The 24,141-nt window shown below is 37.4% G+C and overlaps 1 protein-coding gene across 2 annotated transcripts in view; it reads right to left on the bottom strand.

The window, feature by feature from the left end:
- The window catches only part of LOC149541374 (ARM repeat superfamily protein), a 348,244-nt gene that overhangs the window by 173,442 nt on the left and 150,661 nt on the right, over positions 1 to 24,141 (bottom strand). For both annotated transcript variants that reach the window (XM_089796637.1, XM_089796638.1), the window contains exons 20-21: positions 19,932 to 20,099; positions 19,500 to 19,793 (exon numbers count right to left, since the gene is read on the bottom strand). In XM_089796637.1, coding sequence (XP_089652763.1) covers positions 19,500 to 19,793; positions 19,932 to 20,099 — 462 coding nt within the window. The remainder of the gene's footprint in view (positions 1 to 19,499; positions 19,794 to 19,931; positions 20,100 to 24,141) is intronic.

The raw sequence follows: 24,141 nt of genomic DNA, 5'->3' as shown, positions 1-24,141 counted from the left end.
AAAAACACAATCACTCAGCTGTGGCGGTCAAAAAACTAGAGAAAGTGAGAAGACCAATTTAGAAACAAAGGGTGAACAGTTGCGAGAAGGGAGCATAAGAGAATCTCAAAAGGGAAGAAACATATTCCTATTACATTTGATGTGTGCATATGAATATATGTTTCCCATGATCTCTACACAAAAAATAAATAACAAATATCCCTTGCCATTTGAAAAAGAATTCATGTTGTCATCAATGACAAAGGAGGAGATTGTTAGAAATATTTTAATATTGTCATGGATGTCTAAAGCACTCAATTGAGATTGTTGGACTCTGTCATTGATGGCAAAGTTAATAGGAGAAATCATTGGACGGATTCCTTGATGGAAAGCAAATAGCCAAAGGTCACTAATCATTAATCATTCACGCTTGCCAACCATGTCTACATTATGATTTCAATTATTATGTTAACGAGCTGCATAAGGTAGCAATAAGGAAATAATTGTTAAGAAGATTATTATTATTATAAACAAACAACTGTGATTAAAAGGAATTAAGTAAGGCAATGACAATATACATATTAGTTATGAGCTGCAATTATCATATAATAAATGATGATTAAATTTCATGGCAGCAAGTTACAAAGGAGTATTTAACTTTATAAGAGCAGTGAATCAATTCTTGTATGGCAGTGATTAAATGAAAAAGTGGAAATAGAAGACAATATCATAGAAGACAAAAAGCATATAATAAGGCAAAATGACTGCAACATTAAGGCGGCTATAACATTTGAAAAGGAGGCGCTTAAGACTATAGTTAACATCAAAAAATAAGCAGAAATGAATATCATGGAAAGGCAGAATTCATATGTAATTCCTCCTTTGCAATCAGGTGCGATCAATGCCCAAAGTAGCCCTCCTAAGAAGATAATAAAGCAAGTTTGTGAATGGGAAGAAAGAATGGGAAGAATACACAGCATAACTCATACATGCATATGAGTTAAGAGGAAGAATTAACAGAAAATGATATATTAAATACTCTTCAGATTTCAAAAAGAAGATAGAAGAAGATGAAGTGTAAAGTAATGAAGATATAAAAAGCATAACTATCAATGCTGTATAAAGAACAACAAAAATAGCCCATCAATGGGCTCCTAAGGGTTCACCCCAATGCAAAGAAGAGGAATGAGGTGCAGTGGGAGAAGCCAGAGGCGGGATGGATAAAAATAAATTTTCATGGTGCATCCAAGGGGAATCCTAGATCATCAAGTTTTGGATATGTGACAAGTGACCTAAAAGGAAAAGTTTTGGTGATTGAAACAGAGAAGCTAATAGATGCGACAAACAATGAAGCATAAGCTTCAGCGACACTATTAGCAATGGATGTAGCATCCAAAATCAAGGAAGAGCATGTGCACCTAGACAGTGCCTCACAAATCATTGTCAACTTTATCTCTAATGCACGAGCTCACCTGTGGCATATTAACAAAACTATGCAAATTGTTTGGAAAAAGCTAGAAAGTTTCAAAAACTTCAAAGTAATCTACATATATCGCAAAGGAAACAAATTGGCAGATACACTTTATAAATTGGTGGTCCCCTTTGCATATGAATTTGGATCTAATTTGCCAAAGAACTTAGTTGTAACAATGTCTTAAATTGCAATGATGAATTCATATGGGAGGGTATGTTACGAGATGGGTGGGTGATGTAGTGTACTACCAACTTACCTTGATTGGGCGTATGAATGGTGATGTCATCATTCCACATTTATGAGGATGTCAAAGACAGTTTTTTAGTGAAGATATTCTTATTCTTGACACTTTGTAGGGATTTTTTTTTCCATTTGGTGTTATAACAAAGAGAAAGTGACAGTTATAGAGGTGGGATGGAGCTGAATTTCGACTTCAAGGCAGACAAGGCAAAAATGTCCTTCAACAGACAAGTTACAAAGGAGAGGTTGAAGAGCTTCTTTGCCAACGATGATCCATTTTTTCTAATATTGGTAAGAGCACTTATACGGGCAAACTTCATCATCTCCAAGTTCAAATATAGAACAAATAGCACGATCTCTTCCATGTATGTGCATGGGGGCTAACAAATACTAACAACACTAATTTGCTCAACAACATCATCCCCCTAACAAAGAACGTCATCTTTGGACGACGCACAACAAAATGTGGATGAACACAACTATATAACTATACAAAACAAAATCAAGACTGGAGAGGGTTAAGAGAGTGTCACTAATCAAGAAAGCATTGGTGCTGGCATAGAGGGTCCTTCTTAGGTCTTCTCATTGTTTTTGGTTGTCATCTTGGCATACACGTCCGTGTTCAACTTTTGGTCACAATGGAAGCATTTACTTTAAGGGATTTGCCTCTTATGCTTTTCATACTTACCATAGAATAACTTGGTATGGTTTTTTGACGATCTATTACTTGATGAAACTTCTACCATTGAAGTTGTTTAAGTGGCATCTTCAAGAGACATGGATTTGAGAGCACTTACCATCCCTTTCTGTGAATCTCTTAACACTTCCATGAATAAGTCTGTCAAGATCTACCCTAGAAACTTGGACTAAGAGTTTTTGTAATTCAGCAAAATAACCTTTTAACCAACCAAGATTATAGAATCCCCAAGGGAGATATCTAACCTAGTAGCTGGAGTAAACGACAACTAAAAGGCATTAACAAACTTAACAAGCAAGAGACGGTACAGAAGAATATCACTCGATTATCATCAAGTTGGTCTTACTAAATCTTCATTATCAATATACAACTACTTACAAGTTCGTAGCTAATTATCCCTCAAAACTATAAACCTAACCTTCCAACTACTTCTAAACTACTTTCAGCAATCTATCACTTTTGCTATGCTTTGTGCCCCAACCTTGCACTTCCAAAACTAGAACCTCTACCCTAGTTATATACAAGATTGTCAGCCACAAGTCGGCTTATCTAATCAGAAAATCACAAGACAAGGATAATGTGTTACAACAGATAGGTCACGATACAAAACATAAGAATAATCCTCAAATGGGTACATCATGTTGTGCAAACATACAAGAGGATCAATCAAATGTATTACAAAATAGAACAATGTGCAAACACACATCACATGTCATGAATCTCCATTGCAATTCGCATCTCACCAACCTAACTATTAGAACAGGAGAACTGGAATAGGACCAAACCAATCTTAAGATATCTTCATAGGAAACATCAGATCGTGATGCGAACCTACACACAGAAAGTCCACGATGCCTAGATCATGCCATAAAGATTGCATATGAAAATGAGCTAACTGAATTGAATGCAAGCTAAAACAACAAGAAACTGTCCTAGCAAACATTGAAACAAATAAAAAGAAAGCAAATGTTTTTGGGGGATGCAAGATTGCCAATGACCCGAGCATGCTCCTACATCAGACACCACAGGTGAATAGATGTTCCATATAAGGGATTTATTAACATTTGACGAGGTTCAAAATGTACGTGCCATAAACATTCTTCACCCACTCATCTTCCTTCTCAGAAAAACCGGCACTGCTCTGAATTTTCTCATGGCCACTCCTACTATTGTTGATGCAAGTAACTCAACAAATTTCTAATAGAACAATAATCAACATCAGGTAAATTGTTGCTCCTCCTACAATCTCTCCTCTTACCTGAATAACCACTGCCAGTTTTACTAGTATAGTCTGTGATCATCTTTTGTTGCTTGACTCCAACTCTGAAAACCAAATCTTCCTGCAACCCAACCACAGGATTTTGTTGCTCATCTGATACCTCAATACCATCTCCTTTGATAACCTATTGTAACATTCGATTGTCACTAGTCATCAAGTTCACCGATTCATTTATATCCATCAAATCCTTCAACAATTTCTCAACCTTACAAATCCTACAAGCATGAATAGCTAAAGTATGAATCTACATACTTAAGTTCTACATTCATTCCTTCATCATTCAAAGTAGGTAAAGTAATTTTTTTGTCATTTCTAATGATAGAAACAACATTTCTTTGGCAATATGGAATAGTAACGCCATCATATTGCCAACGTCTACCCAATTAAACATGGCAAACACTCATATTAACCACATCACAAGGTATCTCATCTCGACAAGTCTCAATATTAAAATTAAGCCAACACTGTTGTTTCACTTCAACCATGTAATCATCTTGAAACCAGCTTATCCCATAAGTACAAAGATGCTTGAGTCTTCTTGGTCCCCATGTAATGTCCCCATTCGTAGCAAGTTCGTGATGTTGCCTTGGTCAGTTCATCATCACGAACCTCACGAGATGACAGTGGAATTTGAGGGCCTCACTGTCGAGTTATTAGGCCTTCCAGTGGCCTAGGGTGAGTTTTGGCTCTGCTTTGAGGGACTTATTATTTTTACTAAGTCAACAGTTGGTTTCAACGAGCTCAGATGAGTTAGAGTTGAGTGATGCTCTTAGTTTTTATTTCTACCTTCTGGTTTTGGCTCCAAGAATCTTGGAGGGTACATCTATTTTTAATAGGTCACCCGTTAAGTTCATTCACTGTCTTTCTTCATCAGGATCACTCTTGTGTTGTTAGTTTTCAATTTTGATGCTTCTTCAATCACTTTGACAAGGCGTGTCAATTATAATTATTATTCAACTAAATAAGTTGAGGTTAATTTCTGTTGGTATTGTGAAATGGTCATCATAGTGTCATAGCTCGTTGGAACCGGGTTGAAAAGTTTTAAATCCTAGGCACAAGAAGCAATGACCTTGTGTGTCAGAATATCATGATATGATTAAAAACGTCATTTTTGGAGCCAAAAGAAATTAATAAATTATATCATGTACCAAAGTATAAAGCAAAAAGCTTTTAAGTGAAAGGTGTCGTAAAGAAGTCATCTTTAATTAATATAAAAGCAATGCTTTGTGAGAAAGGGATTGATTCTTGGTTATTGCTTTTTGATTTTATTAGTGAGGATTTGATGTTGCGAATCCTTCTTAAAGACTGATTCCTCTTGATCTGAGAATAAATTTGCAGCTATTATATAGCAAATTGGATTAGCATTCTGAATTTGAGTTTTGCATTCAATTCATTTCTGAGGTATAGTGATTTGAATTATTTCTTCATTCTAATTTTGGGCGTCTTCCTCTGGTATGCTAACTGTTTCTTGAGGCGATTTTGTGCTTAAGATTTTGGAGTTGTCCATCTCTGTTATAGAGTACCCATTGTCTCTACATTTTGGCATCGTTATATCTAAACCTGGCATTTGGAATTGTGGCTAACGATTGCATATATCTGAAGCCTGTGATTACACATTCTAAGGCAGCATTTTCTACAGCACACCTTGCATTTACTAATTGATGTTGGACTCAACGTTGGGAATTGGTGTTCATAATTTAGCTGCTGTAAATCAAATTCCATTGCAGATTTTACCAGGTTCCTCATCCTTAGTTGTAATTCCTTTATTGATGAGAGGATAATTCTGTACGAAATTCCTAATTGCAAACTGAAGTTACAATTCAATATTTGGCTTAGCTAGAAATTATTGTGGTGTTTATTTATTTCAGTGTTTAATACAAGATTTCTTTTGATTCCAGGTAGAAATAATACATCTTGAAGTTGGATAGTAATGCATGACTCTAATTTGATGTTACAGGTTCCCAATCCTCTTACAGAATGTACTGAATCATCTCCTATAGTTACATCTTCCTTAGTCTCTTCCACCATAGTATCTAGATGTTCTCAAAATCCAGTGATATGATTTGATAGTGCCGAAAAGAATAAGAACTTCCCAGAAGTCTTCTTCTATATTTGTTTTTCTAACTTTAGCATAGGATACTTGTTCCTTAATTCTATCAGGGCATTTGGCAACATAGTGACCATATTGATCATATCTGAAACATTTAACTTCAAAAGTGTCTTTTCATTGTCTGAATGAACCTTTTCCATTAAAAAGTTTCTTCCTTTCGAGGTTTTTCCTCTTTCCTTTCTTGAAATGAAATGAAAGCTTTTAATGATGTCCACGAGACCCATGATCCATGGGACCAAAAGAACCCCTAGCTAAATTAGTGTGCATTCTCCAGGCTGTCCCTTTTGTTGTGGATCTGCATAAGTAAGATTGCCCCCTTGTGGAGTCTTGCCCCTTTTGAAAAATTCTTTTATTTTAGTCCTCTGTAAAGTGTCCTTGTATGCGGTGCAATCCTTCACATAGTGCCCTTCCGTTTCTACCACTCCGTCTTTGCAAAACCTACAAATTATGTACTGGCCAACTAGAATTTTAGTTTTTCCTCTGATCTCAACCCCTAAGTATTCTTTGTCACTGTGATCGCATGTGCTATTAAATTCTTTGACATAATGGGTCTTTTTTCTACCTAACTGATTTGTCCACATGGCAGATCTGATTTTTTCTACCACCCATTTTTTAATTTCTAGATTGGATTCCGAGCATTCCTGGTAGTCGATGTTCCACTTGTTGAACCATTTGCTATTTTGCTTCTTCCATGTCTTCTTCCGACAGTCAAACTCCTTGTCAACCACCATTTTAGGCCAGCGATGCGTATCCATTTTATGTACAATTTTTAGGTAGCTCATGTAAGAAATCAACACATACAGACAATGAAACAGAATAGCAGAATTATATTCGCATATGCCAGACATACATTATGCTTCATAATATCAGTAATAGTAGATGATTCCCCTTTACAATGATCCCAGATGGAATATAAATACTATCCACCGAACCTTCCCGGAAGAGTCCGTTGGCCACAAACATTATGTCCGCTACAAACTATTTACCTGTCGGCTACAAAATACAAAACAGCGACGACAATCATTCTGTCGGCTACAGAAACAACGTCGGGACCATCCAGTCGGCTGACACCATCCCCCCCAAAAAGAAAAGTCGTCTCCGGACGACAATTACAAAATATCTGAGGCAAATTAACAAACAAATTACATTATCAGAGTGACTACAACAAGAAAAATCTACTTCTATCCCATCACTTCCACATTCATCCCGTGCCTGTAGCCTCTGCTAACACAACACTGCCCTTAATGAAGCTGACCTTGATAGCCACCTGTGCTGCTTTCTCTGCTTTCAATTCCTCGGTACCCTGAGCCAAGCGTCGTTGCACTCCCTCCAACTGGATGATTAGCTCCTCCCGAGCTCTCTACGCATCCACCAAAACAGCCTCCCAGACAACACCTACTCCTAGTGCCTCTGATACACAGAAAGTCCATGCCTACAGCCACTTCAACTATTCTCAACTGGTCAGACTCCCACGACTTGATAGCCACCTGTGCTGCTTTCTCTGCTTTCAATTCCTCGATACCCTGAGCCAAGCGTCGTTGCACTCCCTCCAACTGGATGATTACCTCCTCCCAAGCTCTCTATGCATCCACCAAAATAGCCTCCTAGCCAACACCTACTCCTAGTGCCTCTGATACACAGAAAGTCCATGCCTACAGCCACTTCAACTATTCTCAACTGGTCAGACTCCCACGACTGATATCCGCAACGACTAGGGGTCCAAGGGGCAAAGCCCCCGGTGGGGTCGAGGGCCAGCGCCCCCGTGGGGTCCTGGGGCAGTGCCAAGACCAAATTAGCACTTCGAAACCCACACAAAACTGCACGGAACACACCGTTTCTACCATTTTCTGCCGATTCTACACTCTCTGGCAGCCACTGATGCTTCCCCTTCCCTTTGGCATCATTTGTAACTCATTCTGAACAATTTGATTCTGTCGTCATTTTTTTTTTTTTTTTAAAGCAACCCCTCCTACTTCTGTTTGTCTGTTGCTGTTTCGATTCTCTACAAGTTCCTCCTTCCATCGCTTTTGTTTTCCTCGACCATGTTCTGTGCGGAACACAGACAATACCTCTGGTTTAATCTTTCTTTTTCTCCCATGGAAGCTTACAACAGCTGAAACTATGAACATTCACCCATCCGCAGACTAGAAAGAGGTCTTCGCAAGGCGCGTGAATACCCAGCGGGAAGAGGACCTCCGGACAAGTGCCCGCGAGACACCTCCGGACAGGTGCCCGCGGAACACCTCCCGCAGACCTCCGGACAGGTGCCCGCGGGAAACCTCCCGCAAACCTCCAGACAGGTGCCCGCGGCGCACCTCCGAACAGGTACCCGTGGAACACCTCCCGCGGACCTCTGAACAGGTGCTCGCAGAGCACCTCCCGAATAGGTTTTTTTTTTTCTTTTCTTTTTAAATTTTTTGACAAAAAATAAAATAAAATAGAAAGACAGCACCTCAATTTTGCCTCCAACCGTCGCCATTCTGCAATGACAACGAAGTCAGCTGGCCATTCTGTGACAGCGACGAAGTCTTCCTGGCACCATATATTTGCAATTTAAATCCGTTGACTACCGGAGGCACCTCTTGCTCGTCCAATGTCTCCAATTTTATCACCCGATTGTCGCCGACCTCCCGGGTCTGATATGGTCCAACCCATCTTGCCTTAAACCTTTCCTGTTTGATTTCATCTCGACCATCGTACTTGAGTACCAACTGCCCCAGCTGAAACCTACTGAGTTTGTCATGCCACGCCTTATGTCTATTCTGTGTTACCTCCGTCGCCCACTGTGCCTGCGGTCGTCGCGCATCTAGCTTATTTCCTTGCTATCGGTACCCTTTAAGTAATTTTATGGTGCGATGCGTTCTTTTTCTCTTATGCGGTTCGTTCACCGTGTACCGAATGGTGGGAACTTTCTTTTTTCTGGGTCTGTATTCTATGTCCTTCCCTTCTTCAGCCGTAACCTCCTTTGCATCATCTGCTTCTCTATATTCCTCCGGACACTCATTTTCCTCCTTTTTCTCACTTTCATCGACCCTTAGCATATTACAACTCGAAAAGAGTTCGTAGTCTTCTATTTGCCAATGGTAAAGGCCATATACCGAATCTAGGTCGTCATCATTCGATCCTCCATCTAGTCTCAATTTCATCTTCATCTAGTTCCATTCTCTTCTTTCCTTCATCATCACTTTCGTCGTCACTTTTTGAATCTGACGATGCTACCTCCTCGCTGACCATTTGTGTGTGCAGGTCAATTGTGAATCTTTTGCCTCCGCCCTCCATTGATAGGGTATTTCGTTTCCAATCATGTTTTACTTTTGCTTGCACCAACCAATCCCGTCCCAAAATAACATCATATCCTTTTCTTTTCAATGGAATGACTACGAAATCCAATAAAAATGGTTGCGTACCAATGGTTACCAGTTGCGCCCTCAAGGTTCCTAACGGTTTGATCCTGTGTTGGTCTGCCGTGAGCAACTGGAATGTAGGTGGCCACAGCGTGGGCTTTCCCAACTTCTTCCAAGTATCCTCGGGCAACACATTCACGCCGAACCCTCCGTCGACAATTGTGTCTGTCAAAACATTTCCCAAAATCCCCATCTCGACAACTGCCAGATGCCGTCCGGATGTGAGTGCCAGCAGCATTGGGTCTGTTGTCATCACTTCCCTACCATCCCTTCCTGTGTCCTCCATTGCTTTCGAAAACGGTGTATGATTCAGAATGGCCATCCGTAACTGGGGCATTGTGAGAAGGTCACTTATCTTGACCGGTATCTCCATTTGTAAGATCTGTCGTACAATGTTTTGTTCTGCGAAGTTCTTTGCCAAGGTGTCGGTGATGCCCTTCAACTGAGATGTCCCTGCCGACGATGCCTTTCCAATTTCCGCCTGCATTTCCCCCAATTTTCTTTTATCCTCCACTTGCCTCCGTGTAATTGCCAGAACCTCCTCTACATCCATGCCGACAGTGATCAAGTTTACTCCAGACTTTGGAGACTTGGAATCTTCGTGATCGCCGGGTCCGCACCATCTGCATAATAATTTCGATGTGTTTGCCGCTGTACAATCCCACGCAAAATGACCCCACAAATTACATGCTCGGCATTGAACAATCGGTTGTCCATTTGCATCATAGTGGGTTTGACTTTGGCTCCCATTATTATTGTTATTGTTCGCATTGTTGTTATTTTGCCCTCTGTTATTATTCCTGTACCCTACAGATGTGGCACCTGCGCTATTCGTATTTTCGCTACTGCCCGACGGGGAAGCCTCCTGTGTAAGAAGCACCTACGGAGATCCTCTTGTCTTCATGTTAAAGGGGCACTCTTTTGTGGAATGGCCCATGATCTGACAAATGTTGCAAAATTGGTTCTTTGGACACAATCCTTTAGTATGACCGTCGGTCTTACACTCTGTGCACCACAGCTCGCTGCTCTTTGTCTCCTTCTGCATGTTTTTAAACTCCATCATGCAGATCATGTCCTTCTGTAAGGCGCGGACCTTCTTGCTACTGCCTTCATCGTTGTTGCTATCTTCTCCGGCAGGCTCGTCGTCATCAGAATCAAATGAGCTAGTGTTCTTCTTCTTTGTTTTCTGCTCACTTTCGAGGTCCAATGCTCTGTTATAAGCGTTCGCGTCTGACGACAATGGCACAATTTTCATTTTCCTCCGCAACTTCGAGCGTAGGCCGTCCACAAACCATCTTTTCTGCAATCCGTCTGCTGGCTTGCTTTCCATTTTGTTTATTAAGTCTTTTAATCTCCTGGCGTAGACGCGGACAGTTTCGTGCTTCCCCTGTTTGGTATTGAAAATCTCTGCTACAATTTCATTATCATCCCGCAAGAGTTTAAATTCCGCCAGGAACTCCTTTTTAATGTTATCCCAGCTATTTAGCTTTTGTGGATCCGTATCCGAAAACCAATCAATCGCCACACCCCGTAGGGTTGCCGAAAATTGCTTGACCCATTCGTTGGCATCTGTGATTCCATTTGCCCGCCAGATCGTCTCACATGTCTTACAATGTCGGATGGGGTCGGCTGTACCATCGCCCTCAAACTTCGGCAACTTTTCTTTGGGTCCTGCCATGACAACTAAATTTGGTAGAGGCGTTACTGGGTCCTGCAACACCGGCGTTGTTTACTCCAACACCGGAGGTCTGCACTCCAACATCGGAGGTCTGCACTCCCACACCGGCGGTCTACACTCCCACACTGGAGGTGTCGACAACTGCGAACCTTGGTGAAGAAGAAGGATCTTCTGAAGTTGTTTCCCGCGGAAGTCTATCCTGGACGAAGAGGTCACTCCACACTCGTGCTCCCTCGGAACTGCGAGCCATGCGAGTTGATTGTCTTCCGTCAGAATTTTCTTCCGTCGGCGAACACAAATTCAAGAACTCCTCCCGTGCTTCTTCCACCAACTCTACCAGCTGCCGAGTCTCCTCCAACAATTCTTCAGCGCTCCGATTTCCGTTGGCAATCTTCTGAAATCTCCGTCGGCGTTCGGCTTGCTATGCCAGAATTAAATTCTCTTGCGCAATACAGATTTCATCCTTTCCCTTGATCTTATTCCGATCCTTGTTAAGCTGATTTGGCATTAATCTTCATTCCTCCCACCTTCCAAATTCATAAGGCAACGGCACCAAATGTTTACCATACTGGTAAAGAAATCAACACATACAGACAATGAAACAGAATAGCAGAATTATTTTCGCATATGCCGAACATACATTATGCTTCATAATATCAATAATAGTAGATGATTCCCCTTTACAATGATCCCAGACGGGATATAAATATTATCCGCCGAACCTTCCCGGAGGAGTCCGTCGGCCACAAACATTATGTCCACTACAAACTATTTACCCGTCGGCTACAAAATACAAAACACCGACGAAAATCATTCCGTCGGCTACAGAAACACCGCCGGGACCATCCAGTCGGCTGACAGCTCAGCAGACAAATAAGTGTCATGGTCTCTTTTGGAAACATGCCTGCTTCTACCAAAAGAATTTCATATGGGACCGTTGACTTGACTTTGAGGTTAGTGGTGATGAAATGCTTTTGTATTCTTTCAATTTGCTGCCATTTGTGGTTTGAAACGCTGCTCCCCCAGGCTTCGCTGCCATAAAGAACTATCGGAATCACTAGCAGCCCAAAGAGGGTAATTCCAGTTTTCCAAACCCATAACTCTCTTTTTTTGTATCTATTCTGTAGAAGGTACGAGACCTTCCACCCTCCTTGTATTCTTTTTGATCTACATGTCTCCCAACCTAGTCGATACTGGAAAGCTATCCCCAAATACTTGTATTCTTCTCCAATTTCCAAGGCTTTAACTTTGAATATGAAAGTAAGATGTTGTTTTCTTTTCTTCAAGGAAAAGACCATAATCTTGGTCTTTGATGTTTTGACTTCCATCCCAACCTCCGTACAAAATGTTCCTAAATTTCTCAGATGTTCCTTTAATCCCTGGGCTATATTAGTAATGGGTATAAGATCATCGGCATAAAGGAGCAATCTAATCACATACTCCGCTAGCTGAAATTCCTCTCCATTGGTTCTATTTAACCATTCTTGTAGCTTGTCAATATAAACACCAAACAAGGTGGGGGAAACTGGGCAGCCTTGTTTGACCCCAATGTCACTGCTAAAGCACTCTGACGTGCCTTCTTTGGTTCTGATTTTTGCTTTAACCTACTCATAAAGCTTATAGACAGCAGCTCTGTACTCTATTGGAACCTCCAATTCCTCCAGTCTCTTCCATAGTTTGTCCTTGGGTATGGTGTCGAAGGCTTTCTTAAAGTCAACAAAGCAGCAAAAAGCTTCTTCTCCCTATTTCTCCCATACTCTCTCGATGAGGTATCGCAAAGTAATACAGTGATCAATAGTGGAGTGTTTGGGTCTGAAACTCACCTGCCCCTTAGCTCTTTTTCCCTCTTTTTCTGCCCAACCACTGATTCTATGGTCTAATATACTCCCGTAAAGCTTGCCTAAGAGAGGGTTCACCATAATGGTTCGGCAATTGAAAGGGTTGTTGGCATCTTCGCTTTTATGGAGGGGGATGGTTGGTATTCAAAACATCAATGTCTTCATTTATGGATTTTTGTTTGATTCCTTTTGGTAACTGTCTAGCTTCTTCTTGGATCAACTCAAGGTAAGTAAGAAGTTAAGAGATATTTTAAAAGGATGTTACTGATATTCTATCTTCTTATTTGCTATTTAACAGTTGGAAACAGTGATATCAATACCAAACACCAACTCAAAAGCTGATTGAGAGTATACTGCCATAGATCTAAGTCTAGTTTTCCTAATATATAATAAAAATCTCTACAATTGGGGCGACAGACTTCCAAATGTAGAAGATTTATAAGCTATAATTTAATTATAACTATATGTGTGAGTATGAGAAAGTAATATAAGCTATAGTCAAAGCTTCTACTCTAGAAATTACCATAATTCCTCCCCATCAAAGCTTTGGCTCCAATTGTTTCTTGTACTCAATATACTCTAGTAAACATACAAAAATAACATGAATCAAAGATAATAGAAACAAATCACAGCCACAGCTTCCAATTTGTTCTATCACAATTTATTTCCAGTCAAAGCTTTGAATCCAACTACTTCTTTCTATTCACTTTTCTTTCAAATTTGCACTATACAATCGAAGTTCCTTAATTCTATCAGAGTATTTCGCAGCATAGTGACCTAATTGATCACATCTAAAACATTGAACTTGGGAAGCATCTTTTCTTTGTCGGAATGAACCTTTTCCATTATAATTCTTCTTCCTTTTAAAAAATTTCTTCTTTCCTTTCTTATGATGGTTGGTATTCAAAACATCAAAAACTTCATTTATGGATTTTTGTTTGATTCCTTCTGGTAATTGTCTAGCTTCTTGTATGCAGTCAGATCTTAGGTAGTCTAACTTTGGGAATTTTGACCTTGCACATATACCTTCTTTCAATAATTCCCATGAGTTTGGTAGGCCACCTAAGGCTATAAGGGATAATTCTTTGCTATCTATTTCATACCCAACAGTTGACAATTGATACCTTAATTCTAGTATTCTCATCAAGAAAGCATTTATAGATTCTCCTTTGTTCATGCCTATGTGATTCAACTGTGTTTTGAGTGAAAGTGTTCTGCCACTATTGTTTATCTCAAATGTGCTCTCTAGAGTTTGAACATGAGGTATGCAGTTGTTTGTTTTGCCAATATAGGTACCATGTGGTCTCTAACAGAATCCACTATCAATTTTGTGGCTTTTTCATTATTTTCAATCCACTGGGATTTTTCCAGTTCATTTTCAGGTTCAAGTTTTTTGTCTTGTACATATGATTCTAATTTGTTATCTTTTAATAGCATCATCATTCTTAACTTCCATGCTGTGAATTTGTTCGCTCCTTCAAGGCAGTCCTCTGATCTGATTAATGTTCCCATTTGAAGAATTTAATGTATAAGCAATATCAGGTGAATAATCTGATTTCTCAAATTTAATTTTAAATCTGCTTTAATACAGGCTCTGATACCATGTAAATGAATAACATATATCAGACTATTTCTGTTGTGATTTAGTTCTGATTTACAAAGCACTGATCTGGATGTGTTGTTTGCAGGTGATAATAAATCAAAAAGTTAATGAACCAAGTGAATAATCAAATCTATCAATTGACTGTGAATGTATTTAATCTTGATGCTCAATTTGCTTGAACGATCTATAAAGATTGAACCATTTATTAATTTCAATAATCTTCTCTTTTGTGACCGGTCAACTAATATAACATCTCCAAAAGGCATAAGGAGGAACAGTCGTGACTATTCAAGCATATGTCTCTTAGAAGAGACACAGAAACAAAGTCTAATACGTTAAACAACCCAATTGGGTATGATTAATTATTGAACCTTTTGCAAATGCAGCCGATGGTTAAATCAGGCATGATTATATGCTAAACAAATATCACTAACAGCCTTTGATCTGACCTGAGTGATGGATAATTCACTCAATCCATTCTCTAGCACACATGATTGATATTGATCAGGGATTTACAGCCTGATCCAAGAGATAGATAAATCTGATTTCTCAAGTTTAATTTTAAATCTGCTTTAATACTGGCTCTGATGCCATGGAAATGACTGTTAAACTTCTATCAAACTATAACTGTTATGGTTTATTTCTGATTTACAGACCACTGATTTGGACGTGCTGTTTGGGAGTGATAATTAATCAGAAAGTAAATAAATCAAATGAATATTCAAATCTATCAGTTGACTGTGAATGTATTTAATCTTGATGCTCAATTTGCTTGAATGATCTACAGAGATAGAACCATTTATTCATTTCAATGATCTCCTCTTTGTGATCAGTCAACTAATATAACATCTCCAAAAGGCATAAGCAAGAATGGTTGTGACTATTCAAGCATAAGTCTCTTAGAAGAGACACAAAGGCAAAGTCTAATATGTTAAACAAACCCGATTGGGTATGATTAATTATTGAACCTTTTGCAAATGCAGCTGATGCTTATCGGGCATGATTATATGCTAAACAAATATCACTAACAGCCTTTGATCTGACATGAGTGATGGATCATTCACTTGATCCATTCTCTAGCACACATGATCGATATTGATCAGGAATTTACAGCCTGATCCAATTAGATGAATATAATCACTCAATTGTTCATACTTAAGAGTGATATGGATAATATCAGTTTAATGTATAGATGATCTCATAGTTATATATGGCCAGTTATTTTAATTTCTATGCATGTGTGTATGCATGTGTATCAGTTCATATGGTGAACTAGCATACATACATGCACAGACATGTGCAAACAGTTGCCAATGTTGGTATATCCTTGGGTTCTGACAGATGCTGTCATATCTTAACATTGCTCATTAATGGCGGTTTTACTTTTTTGATAGATTCGCATTAATTATTGCTATAGGATGGCAGGATTATGCTTTAATACCACTATAATGTCCCCACTAGGACCTTAGTCAATTTTCACTATAAATTTCAAATTACGTTTTCGATTGCACTTGCAGATGTTTAATATTCCTACTAACCTTTCCCCTATCTTCATAATCCAATACTTATGGATTAAGGGATTTCATTAAAGAGTAATGAATTTTTTGTAATGCACCGTTAGAATCTTAGAGAATTATTGTGTGAGATGCGAGGGGAAATCTTCTTATTCCAATGTTTTAGAAAGAGCCTTTGCATGTCATGTTTTTCATTGAAAGACCTAAATTGGGGTCTCTAGACTCAAATGCATGCCTTCTATGTCTAATGTAGATGCAATTAAATCACTTGAAAACCAAAATTGGGTTCTTTAGAGGAGATTACATGCAGCGTTTTTAGCCTTGAAGTCCAAAATCGGGTTCTCTAGGGAAGATTACATACTTCAAATGTGCAATGAAAACACATGAAGTCAAAATCTGGTTTAGGAAAGCCCATTTGCATGTGACGTTTTGCATTACATTTCACCAAAATTTCATTCCTTTGGAAAATCAGGGTTAGAAAAAGTGATTGCATGTTTTATATATGCAATGCACGTACATACATTTGAACGCCCAAGCCAACATTGGGCTTAGAAAGGGTCATTGCATATTTTCATGAATTGCACTTACATGTAAAGAAAATCCTTTGGCAAATTGGGTTACAAGATGTCATGACATGTGATGCATTTACATGTAAAGAGAAAAATTCGGGTTAGAGGATCCATTTACATGTTTTAAAATGCAAGTGAAACCACCCAGTATGTTGTTTTATTGAGAAGCTAGTGGTATGCAAGCTAGAAACGTGGTTTGGAGGAGCAACTACTTGTATTTCAAACAAAAATAACATGTAATGGACTTGCATCACTTAAGTTTTCTACTTAGCACATGTCTTATTGATTCACTTAAGTGAATCTCACTTAAAGGGGTCAATACATATTTACACTAATATATTTTATATATCATGTGTAAATATACTCAAAAAGTGATATTTCACTTAAATGTTATGAATTAAAACATTAAAGTAAATCTCAACATCAAATTAGATAAAGTGCTAAAGTCACTTAAGTGATCAATTAAAAAGTAACTCAACGGCAAATTATAACATAAAGTTCACTATAATGACTTAAATTATTTAAATGATAAATTAAAAGCCATAAAGTAACTTAAGAACGTAACATAAAGTGAATTTAAGTTATATTTTTTGAAAAGTGTAACTCAAAATATAAGGTCAATATTTTAACTAAGCAGTTGAGGTTCGAGAACCCACTTTTTGGGCACTTAATATATTTTGACTAACAACTCCGTTTAAGCCCCACGATATATCGAAACGAGGGCATGATTGAAAGCCAGAGATTGAAGGAAACAAAAAGACTAAAACAATCTAAACAAACACTTAAAAACGAAAAAAGGAACTTTGAAGGTCTCAAAAATCAAGTACAGGCTAACAAACTTAAAAAACGGAAATGACTTGACAAGAGCCTTTAGTAAAAGGATTCATTGTATGAATTGGGAACGACTGATTGATCAATCTTGGCCAATCAAATAGTGAATTATCATAGAGAAATGTGAAACTTAATTTGTAAAGTTTCAGCGTGTTGCCTCCATTTTGAGGAGACAAAATGGAGGACAACCAGTAGACCGACCATTAAGGAAGCCCAGTGAAATAATTATGTAACATTTTTTAATGGTAATTCAGCTAGAATTATTACGTTTTGCTGTAAGTTCTACTGACTCTGTTTCTTTATAGTCTTTTGTTTCTGTTTTAGAAACTTTGCTTGTAATCTCCATTTAAGGAGAATTCCTCTCCTTCGTTTTCTATTGAATATCAAGTGATTATCATTTCATTGCCTTCACAACTCTAATTGCTACACCCATTTCAGCTTTGACTCAAGAACCAGTAACACTATAGCTGAATGAGGCACAAGATGACTCATCTTTAACATTTAATCATTACAAATGATGACTATGTATTGATTATATGAGTTGATGGAGAGCTATAATATACATAGAGATTTATAAAATGGATGATTGAATGACATGTTATGTGTTTGTTCATAATAGAAGGGATCTGGTCAATTTTTGGATACAAGGGTGATGATAAACATGTTGGATTCCAGTTGTACCTATTAGATATTATTTAATGATTGAGCATTACCTTGTTTATGAAGTAATAGCATCATATAGTTATGTCTATAAAGTAACTTACACTATAAGTTACAAGTACCAATGGAGCTTTCTCAACCAGTAATAAATACAAGTTATACTCCTTGAGTGTGTGCCAATCAGTTCCCTCAAACTAAATGCATTCATTCTTTCGACAGCACCAACCTAGACTATATATGCACATAATCTTAGAAAACAAGTGTCTCCCATCACTAAACTCCTCCGTGTGCCATCATCAGATCCAATATTTGTATAGAAGAGTAGTTGATAAGAATATGATATTGCTTCAAGCTTATTTTATTCATTGTATTTGATATCATGAACTTTTTTAACTTGTCAATCTTGTATTCAAGTTCAAAACTTTGGCATTCCACCTTTCTTCTTTTTCTGCCAGAGCTATTGAGCCCCAGGAACTGTCATTTTTGTTTGGCATGACTTGTAATTGAGCAACCTACAACCATTATTGATTGACAAAAACAACCTTAAATTGACAGCCTTGCAATTTAACACAAAACAAAAGCTTGGTTGATATTGATAACATGACAAGAACGACATGAATATTGACTACAAAGTTGACTGACAGTAATGTTTTGTAAGAGTAACAACAGATTCCTGATGTCTTGATTCCCTCTTTGGGCAGCTAATTAAAGGTATCATTTCCTTGTCATAGCTAGAAATAACTAATCTTCAATTATCAGGTTCTCAGACAATTTGAAAACTTCAATACATGCCACAAATAAATACTAAGCTAAGTCTGCTTAAAACATGAAGCATTCAGTTGTCAATGATCATTGGTTATATCCTTGCTGATATTCCCCCAGATACCAAATTAATACCATGATGATCACAAACAAAATAGAAACAATGTTTCATTAAACATGAAATGCAATAAAACTGAGAACAAAGATACCAATGAATCATCAGTGTTGGGCATTACCCTAATACACAATTCTTTCAAAGATATTCTCAAATTAAGAAAAGAATTTCTTCCCTTCAACCAAAAGCACCTAATTTTAAAAAGACTTTTAAACTTAAAGCAAAATTCAGGCTTCCACAAAAATAACAATTGAATGAACTATCTTACTCATTTTCAACTTAGTTACCGGATTCATGCCTAGAGGCTGGATCCAGATTTGGATCCTACCCGGACCCGGATCTGTAGCTGGATTTGTCTGGATTCTTCCAGATTTTTTGAAAAAAAAAATTCGATTATTTTCTTATAATCATAATGGATTTGATCCATAGATTCATACCAGAATCATAGATTCATACTATGAAATGATTTAGAATCATAGATTCATACTATGAAATGATTTAGAATCATAGATTCATACTTTGAAATGATTTAGTTTTAGAATTATGTATACTTCTCTCATTTTTTTTTTGTGTGTGTGTGTATCTATATATATATATATACACGAATCATAATTGGGAAAAGAAAAATTACAGATCCATGGATCTGGTTCACGTGCCTGTGTCAGATCGTGTCACGAAACGGTAACTAAGATTTTCGATAATTTTTCTTTAAAATGTAAACAAAAGAAAGGATAAGGAAAAAAAACCTGGATATTTTTGTCTGGATCATACTGATAACGGACAAGCTTTGGCACAAGCAAGCGTAAATGAGGCTTGAGGACATCACCTGCCTGCCTAGCAATTTTAGAAAATCCAAAAGCAGCACCACGTTTAGAATTTAGAGATGCCTGATAATTGGCTAAGTCCATAAACCTATAAATCAAGTCTGGCTGTCCCATTTCAGTTGCTAGACTGCAAAGCTCCTTATATGTACTTAATTTCCCACCACCAGGTCTTTCTCCAATACTTCCCTCTGCAAATACTTCTGAATCTTCTGTCAACTGGATAGACATAAAGACAGTTTAATAGAAATCAAACAGGCACATTACATGATCTGGTGTAAACAGAAATCCAAAACAGCTCATTTTGTAATATGAATAGTTCTAGTTATCTTACGACAATGAAAAGAAAACCAATACCTTGACAGCTCGTTTTCTATTTGCTGTACCAGTCAATGTACTGACAAGAGCTTTGACCAGTTCACTTTTGGTCGATGAATTACCAAGCTCATAGACAATGCTCATGCCTCGTGATGCCATCTCTTGTGTGAGATCATTCTGCTCACCCAGTAAATATGAGAAGGCTTCCTGTAGAAAATGACCAGTTCCATATTTTAAAAACTAGATAAATCTATGACAAAGTAATTTCTATTACAATAAAATGACAAAGGTGAACAAAAGCCCATTAAGAAACGTTTCTTAATTATATTAATAAAAAGAAATTCAGTTGATCTTTTCTATTTTACAGAGGACAGAGACATATAATGTTCACAAAAATTATTCAAAAGAAAAATTAAAGACATAAAATTGTCATTTTCCTTTGTCAAGTCAAACTCCCCCAGTTGATAGAGTGTTATTTGTTTACAACTCTATCTGATAAATGAACACATAAATTAATAACAAAGGACAGCTCATTCCAGAAACAAGACTAAATTATATTTTAATTTGCGCATGAAATAATTACAGAAGAAGACCACTGATGGTCAGCCAAGGATTTCAGTCAGTCCAACTATATCATCAAGCTTTCTTTGAATATAATAATCTATTTAATAAGGTTACCAATAAGGTTATTAACCAAACGACTCTTATGACTACCCAATGCAAACAAACAATTAATACATAGTCGGATAATTTATATTATCAAAGAATTATAATAGTCATTGTACATAACAACCACATCATTCCCATTTGAAAACAATGAAACCACCCAGCAAATTAGGAAAGAAAAAAATTCAATGCTATGAACTCTAAACATGGCATGATCACAGTACGTGAAGTAAATAATATCAGAGTTACCTACAGACGTGTTGGTGCACATATAGACCCGCACTTAAAAAAATTTAAAACAATTTGGGTTTCCCTTGATTCCCAAACCTCATTCAACTGGATTCATATAGTTAAATTAGTTCACATCATACCCAGTTTGGTTCAAGAACAGGCCTTGAACCACTTTGAAGCAGTTCAAATTGGTTTGACTGGTACAAACAGGTTCCTGAGGTTCATCTAAGAGGTTCAGAGATTCAGAGTTCTAGTCCAAAAACACTAGTTTAGTGGTTCGAGAGAGCACACTAAGACTTAAAATGCAGGTTCATAACAGCTTGGAGAATGTTCAGAGGTGCAATTCAATTGTTCAGGTTTAGTGGTTCAATGGAAAAGTTTAAAAGTACAACTTCAGTAGTTCGAAGATCATTCATACAGGATCTTCATAAATGACACATGGTGGACAACTCAGTCAATTTAACGAGGTCAGCCAGTTTGCAAGGTTTGTCGAATTTAAAGATTTGGCACAACAAAGGAGGATGTTTCCGAGTCAGTGGTGATTGATAGGATTTGCATACCATCGATGGTACATGCCTTCAGAGATTCAGAAATTGTTGTTTTGCTCTAACCCTCCATTATAAACTCTATGGGCTTGATAACTCCAAAGCTGATACAGGAAGATCCTAATAAAGAATACAGGGAAATATTGAGCTAAATGTTTGATCCACCAGCCAAATATGTAAAACCTGATGACAAAGGCCGAGATTGTGATCACTAACATCAAAAGGAATCTTTCAATGAATATGGGCATGAGACCTCAAGTCGGTGATAACCAAAGTTAAAACCACATCCTTATTTGGAAGGGAACATTCAGCTTGTGTATGACTGGGGATCTCAATCATATAGCTACGGTATGCACAAGGCTGGCTTTGTAAGAGTCGTACTCAAGGCTAATATTGACACTATCAATGGTGGTCGACTCCCCATATGCAAGTGCATCCTATGTATCTTCTAGACATACCTTGGCTCCCTAGTTCGATTAATAACCTTATTGGTGACAAGCAGATCCAACATGTCCAAACGGAGCTGAACACAGGTGTAATTGAGTGAAGATTGACACTTGTTAACTTTAAAACACTCATATAGCTACGGTATGCACAAGGCCGGCTTTGTAAGAGTCATACTCAAGCTTAATATTGACACTATCAATGGTGGTCAACTCCCCATATGCAAGTGCATCCCATGTATCTTCTAGACATACCTTGGCTCCCTTGTTCGATTAATAACCTTATTGGTGACAAAAGCAGATCCAACATGTCCAAACGGAGCTGAACACAGGTGTAATCGAGTGAAGATTGACACTTGTTAACTTTAAACTCCAATATATCTGATAGTTTAACGTAAAATAATGATAAAGTGTCATCATCAAATAATTTTGGTAAGTCATAAAATTAAAAATTGTCATAAGATGAGAATTCCATATTCTCAAGAAATATCATAGGAAAGAGAATGAGATAAAACCGAAATAGAAAACAGTTTTCAAAGAATCAGTTACTTGAAAGTTGAAATTATAAAGATCACTGGGAAATAAAGAGAATTTTGGGTGCAAGAAAAGATTCAGTTACAAAAACCGAAAAGTTTTATCAGAAACAAGAGAGAATAAATATGCATCAAGAGGACTGAGAAAGGGTTCCGCCTTTGATTTGGGGACTTTGTGCTACAGGAAAACAAGACGGGTTTTGATTTCCTGATTGTAAGAGACAGAGAGAAGGGGAAAATGTTTTTCAGAACTCCTATTTGTAAAGGGGATGGGAATAAGTTAGAAGGTTTTGTTTTCCAGGGAATTTGTGTTCAGTAATCTTTGCTTTTTGAAGCTTTGATTAAGTATTTGAAGAGAGGAGGAGAATGTTAATTAAATCTTTGAATTTAAACATTTTTCTCTAATTAAAGCAGATCTTTGAATCTTTTTAATTGTCTTTAAATGGTTGTTCTATTTGCAGTTGCAGATACTATAAAACCCGAGTCTTATGTAAATGTGTTCCTGAAAATGAAGCTTTCAGTCTAATTGTTATTTTCTAGTAATAGGAGAGTCAAAAGGATTGACTTTGTGCGATCTCTTTCTATTCTTCTCACTTCTTTCCTCTGTTTTGCAAATCCATTTTCAACATGTGTCATAGTTATGAGCAGATGTCAAATCGCTTTTCTTGCTTTCTGGTTATAAGGATCTTTGTTTGTAGTGTAATGCATTCATTGGAGATCTTAAATGGGGAGCTGTACCCAGATAATTCAGAGAATGATCATCAATTTCATGATAAATTATCCAACTGTTAGTGCAGCTTGTACTTTGTTGTGAGCATTTGGAGTCAATTTACATATTTATATTTGAAGGACAAATCTATTCACTAACAGGACGCACCCCAACAGTTAGCTTCATGAAGACCCTTTTCACTAAAATGACCATTGCTTTATACTTAGGCACAAATTTGAATAATATAATTTATTAACTCCATTTCGCTCCAAAAATGACTTTTTCATCATATCATGATATTTTGACACACAACGTCATTCTTTTATGTGCCTAATATTTAAAACTTTTCAATCCAGTTCCAAAAGAGCTACCACACTAAGGTGACCAATATACAAAACGAGCAAAAAAAGAAAACTCAACATATTTAATTGAATAATAATCATAATTCACCCATATTGTGAAAATGACTAAAGAAGCATCAGAATCGAAATCTGAAAGCACATGAGTGATGAATGAACCTGAAGAGGTGACTTACTAAAAATAGACGCTCCCTCCAAGATTCTTGGAGCCCAAACTAGAAGCCAAATATAAAAATTGAGAGTGTCATTCAAGTCATCTAACAAATAGTAAGTCACACCTAACAGAGCCACAACCCACAAAAAGGTCCTCTAATCACCAGTATTAGCCTACAAAGACCCAGTAATAGGCTAAATCCATCCACTATCATGGTCATGCTAAAAAGGGAACATTACAAAACAACGAAATGTTGTATGTTAACATTTTACGATGTTTAAATGGCATGCTTTATGCATATTTTCATATGAATAGCATGTATATTTGCATATTTCCCTATATATTCTAAAATTTTCCTATATTTTATATAGTCATCCCCTCGTCGTCCCCAACCTTGGCAAAAAAAAATGTTGTCGTAGAAACTTGTCCCCTGTCCGTTATCGTTTTCATCATAAAAACTCGAGGTAAAACTGAATAATATGAAATATAAATAAGACGACCATATTTTTTGTGTTATCAATTTTAAGTAACTTTTATATAAATTACAAACTAAATTGTATGAACCCAAAATACTCAGTAACGTATTATAATGGTTGATGACGTCCACTC

This window comes from Cupressus sempervirens, chromosome 8 (assembly GCF_028749045.1).
Source record: "Cupressus sempervirens isolate cs-2001-9-10 chromosome 8, ASM2874904v1, whole genome shotgun sequence".
Taxonomy (NCBI): domain Eukaryota; kingdom Viridiplantae; phylum Streptophyta; class Pinopsida; order Cupressales; family Cupressaceae; genus Cupressus; species Cupressus sempervirens.
The sequence above is the reverse complement of the archived record's forward strand: the minus strand, read 5'-3'. Positions and strand labels throughout refer to the sequence as shown.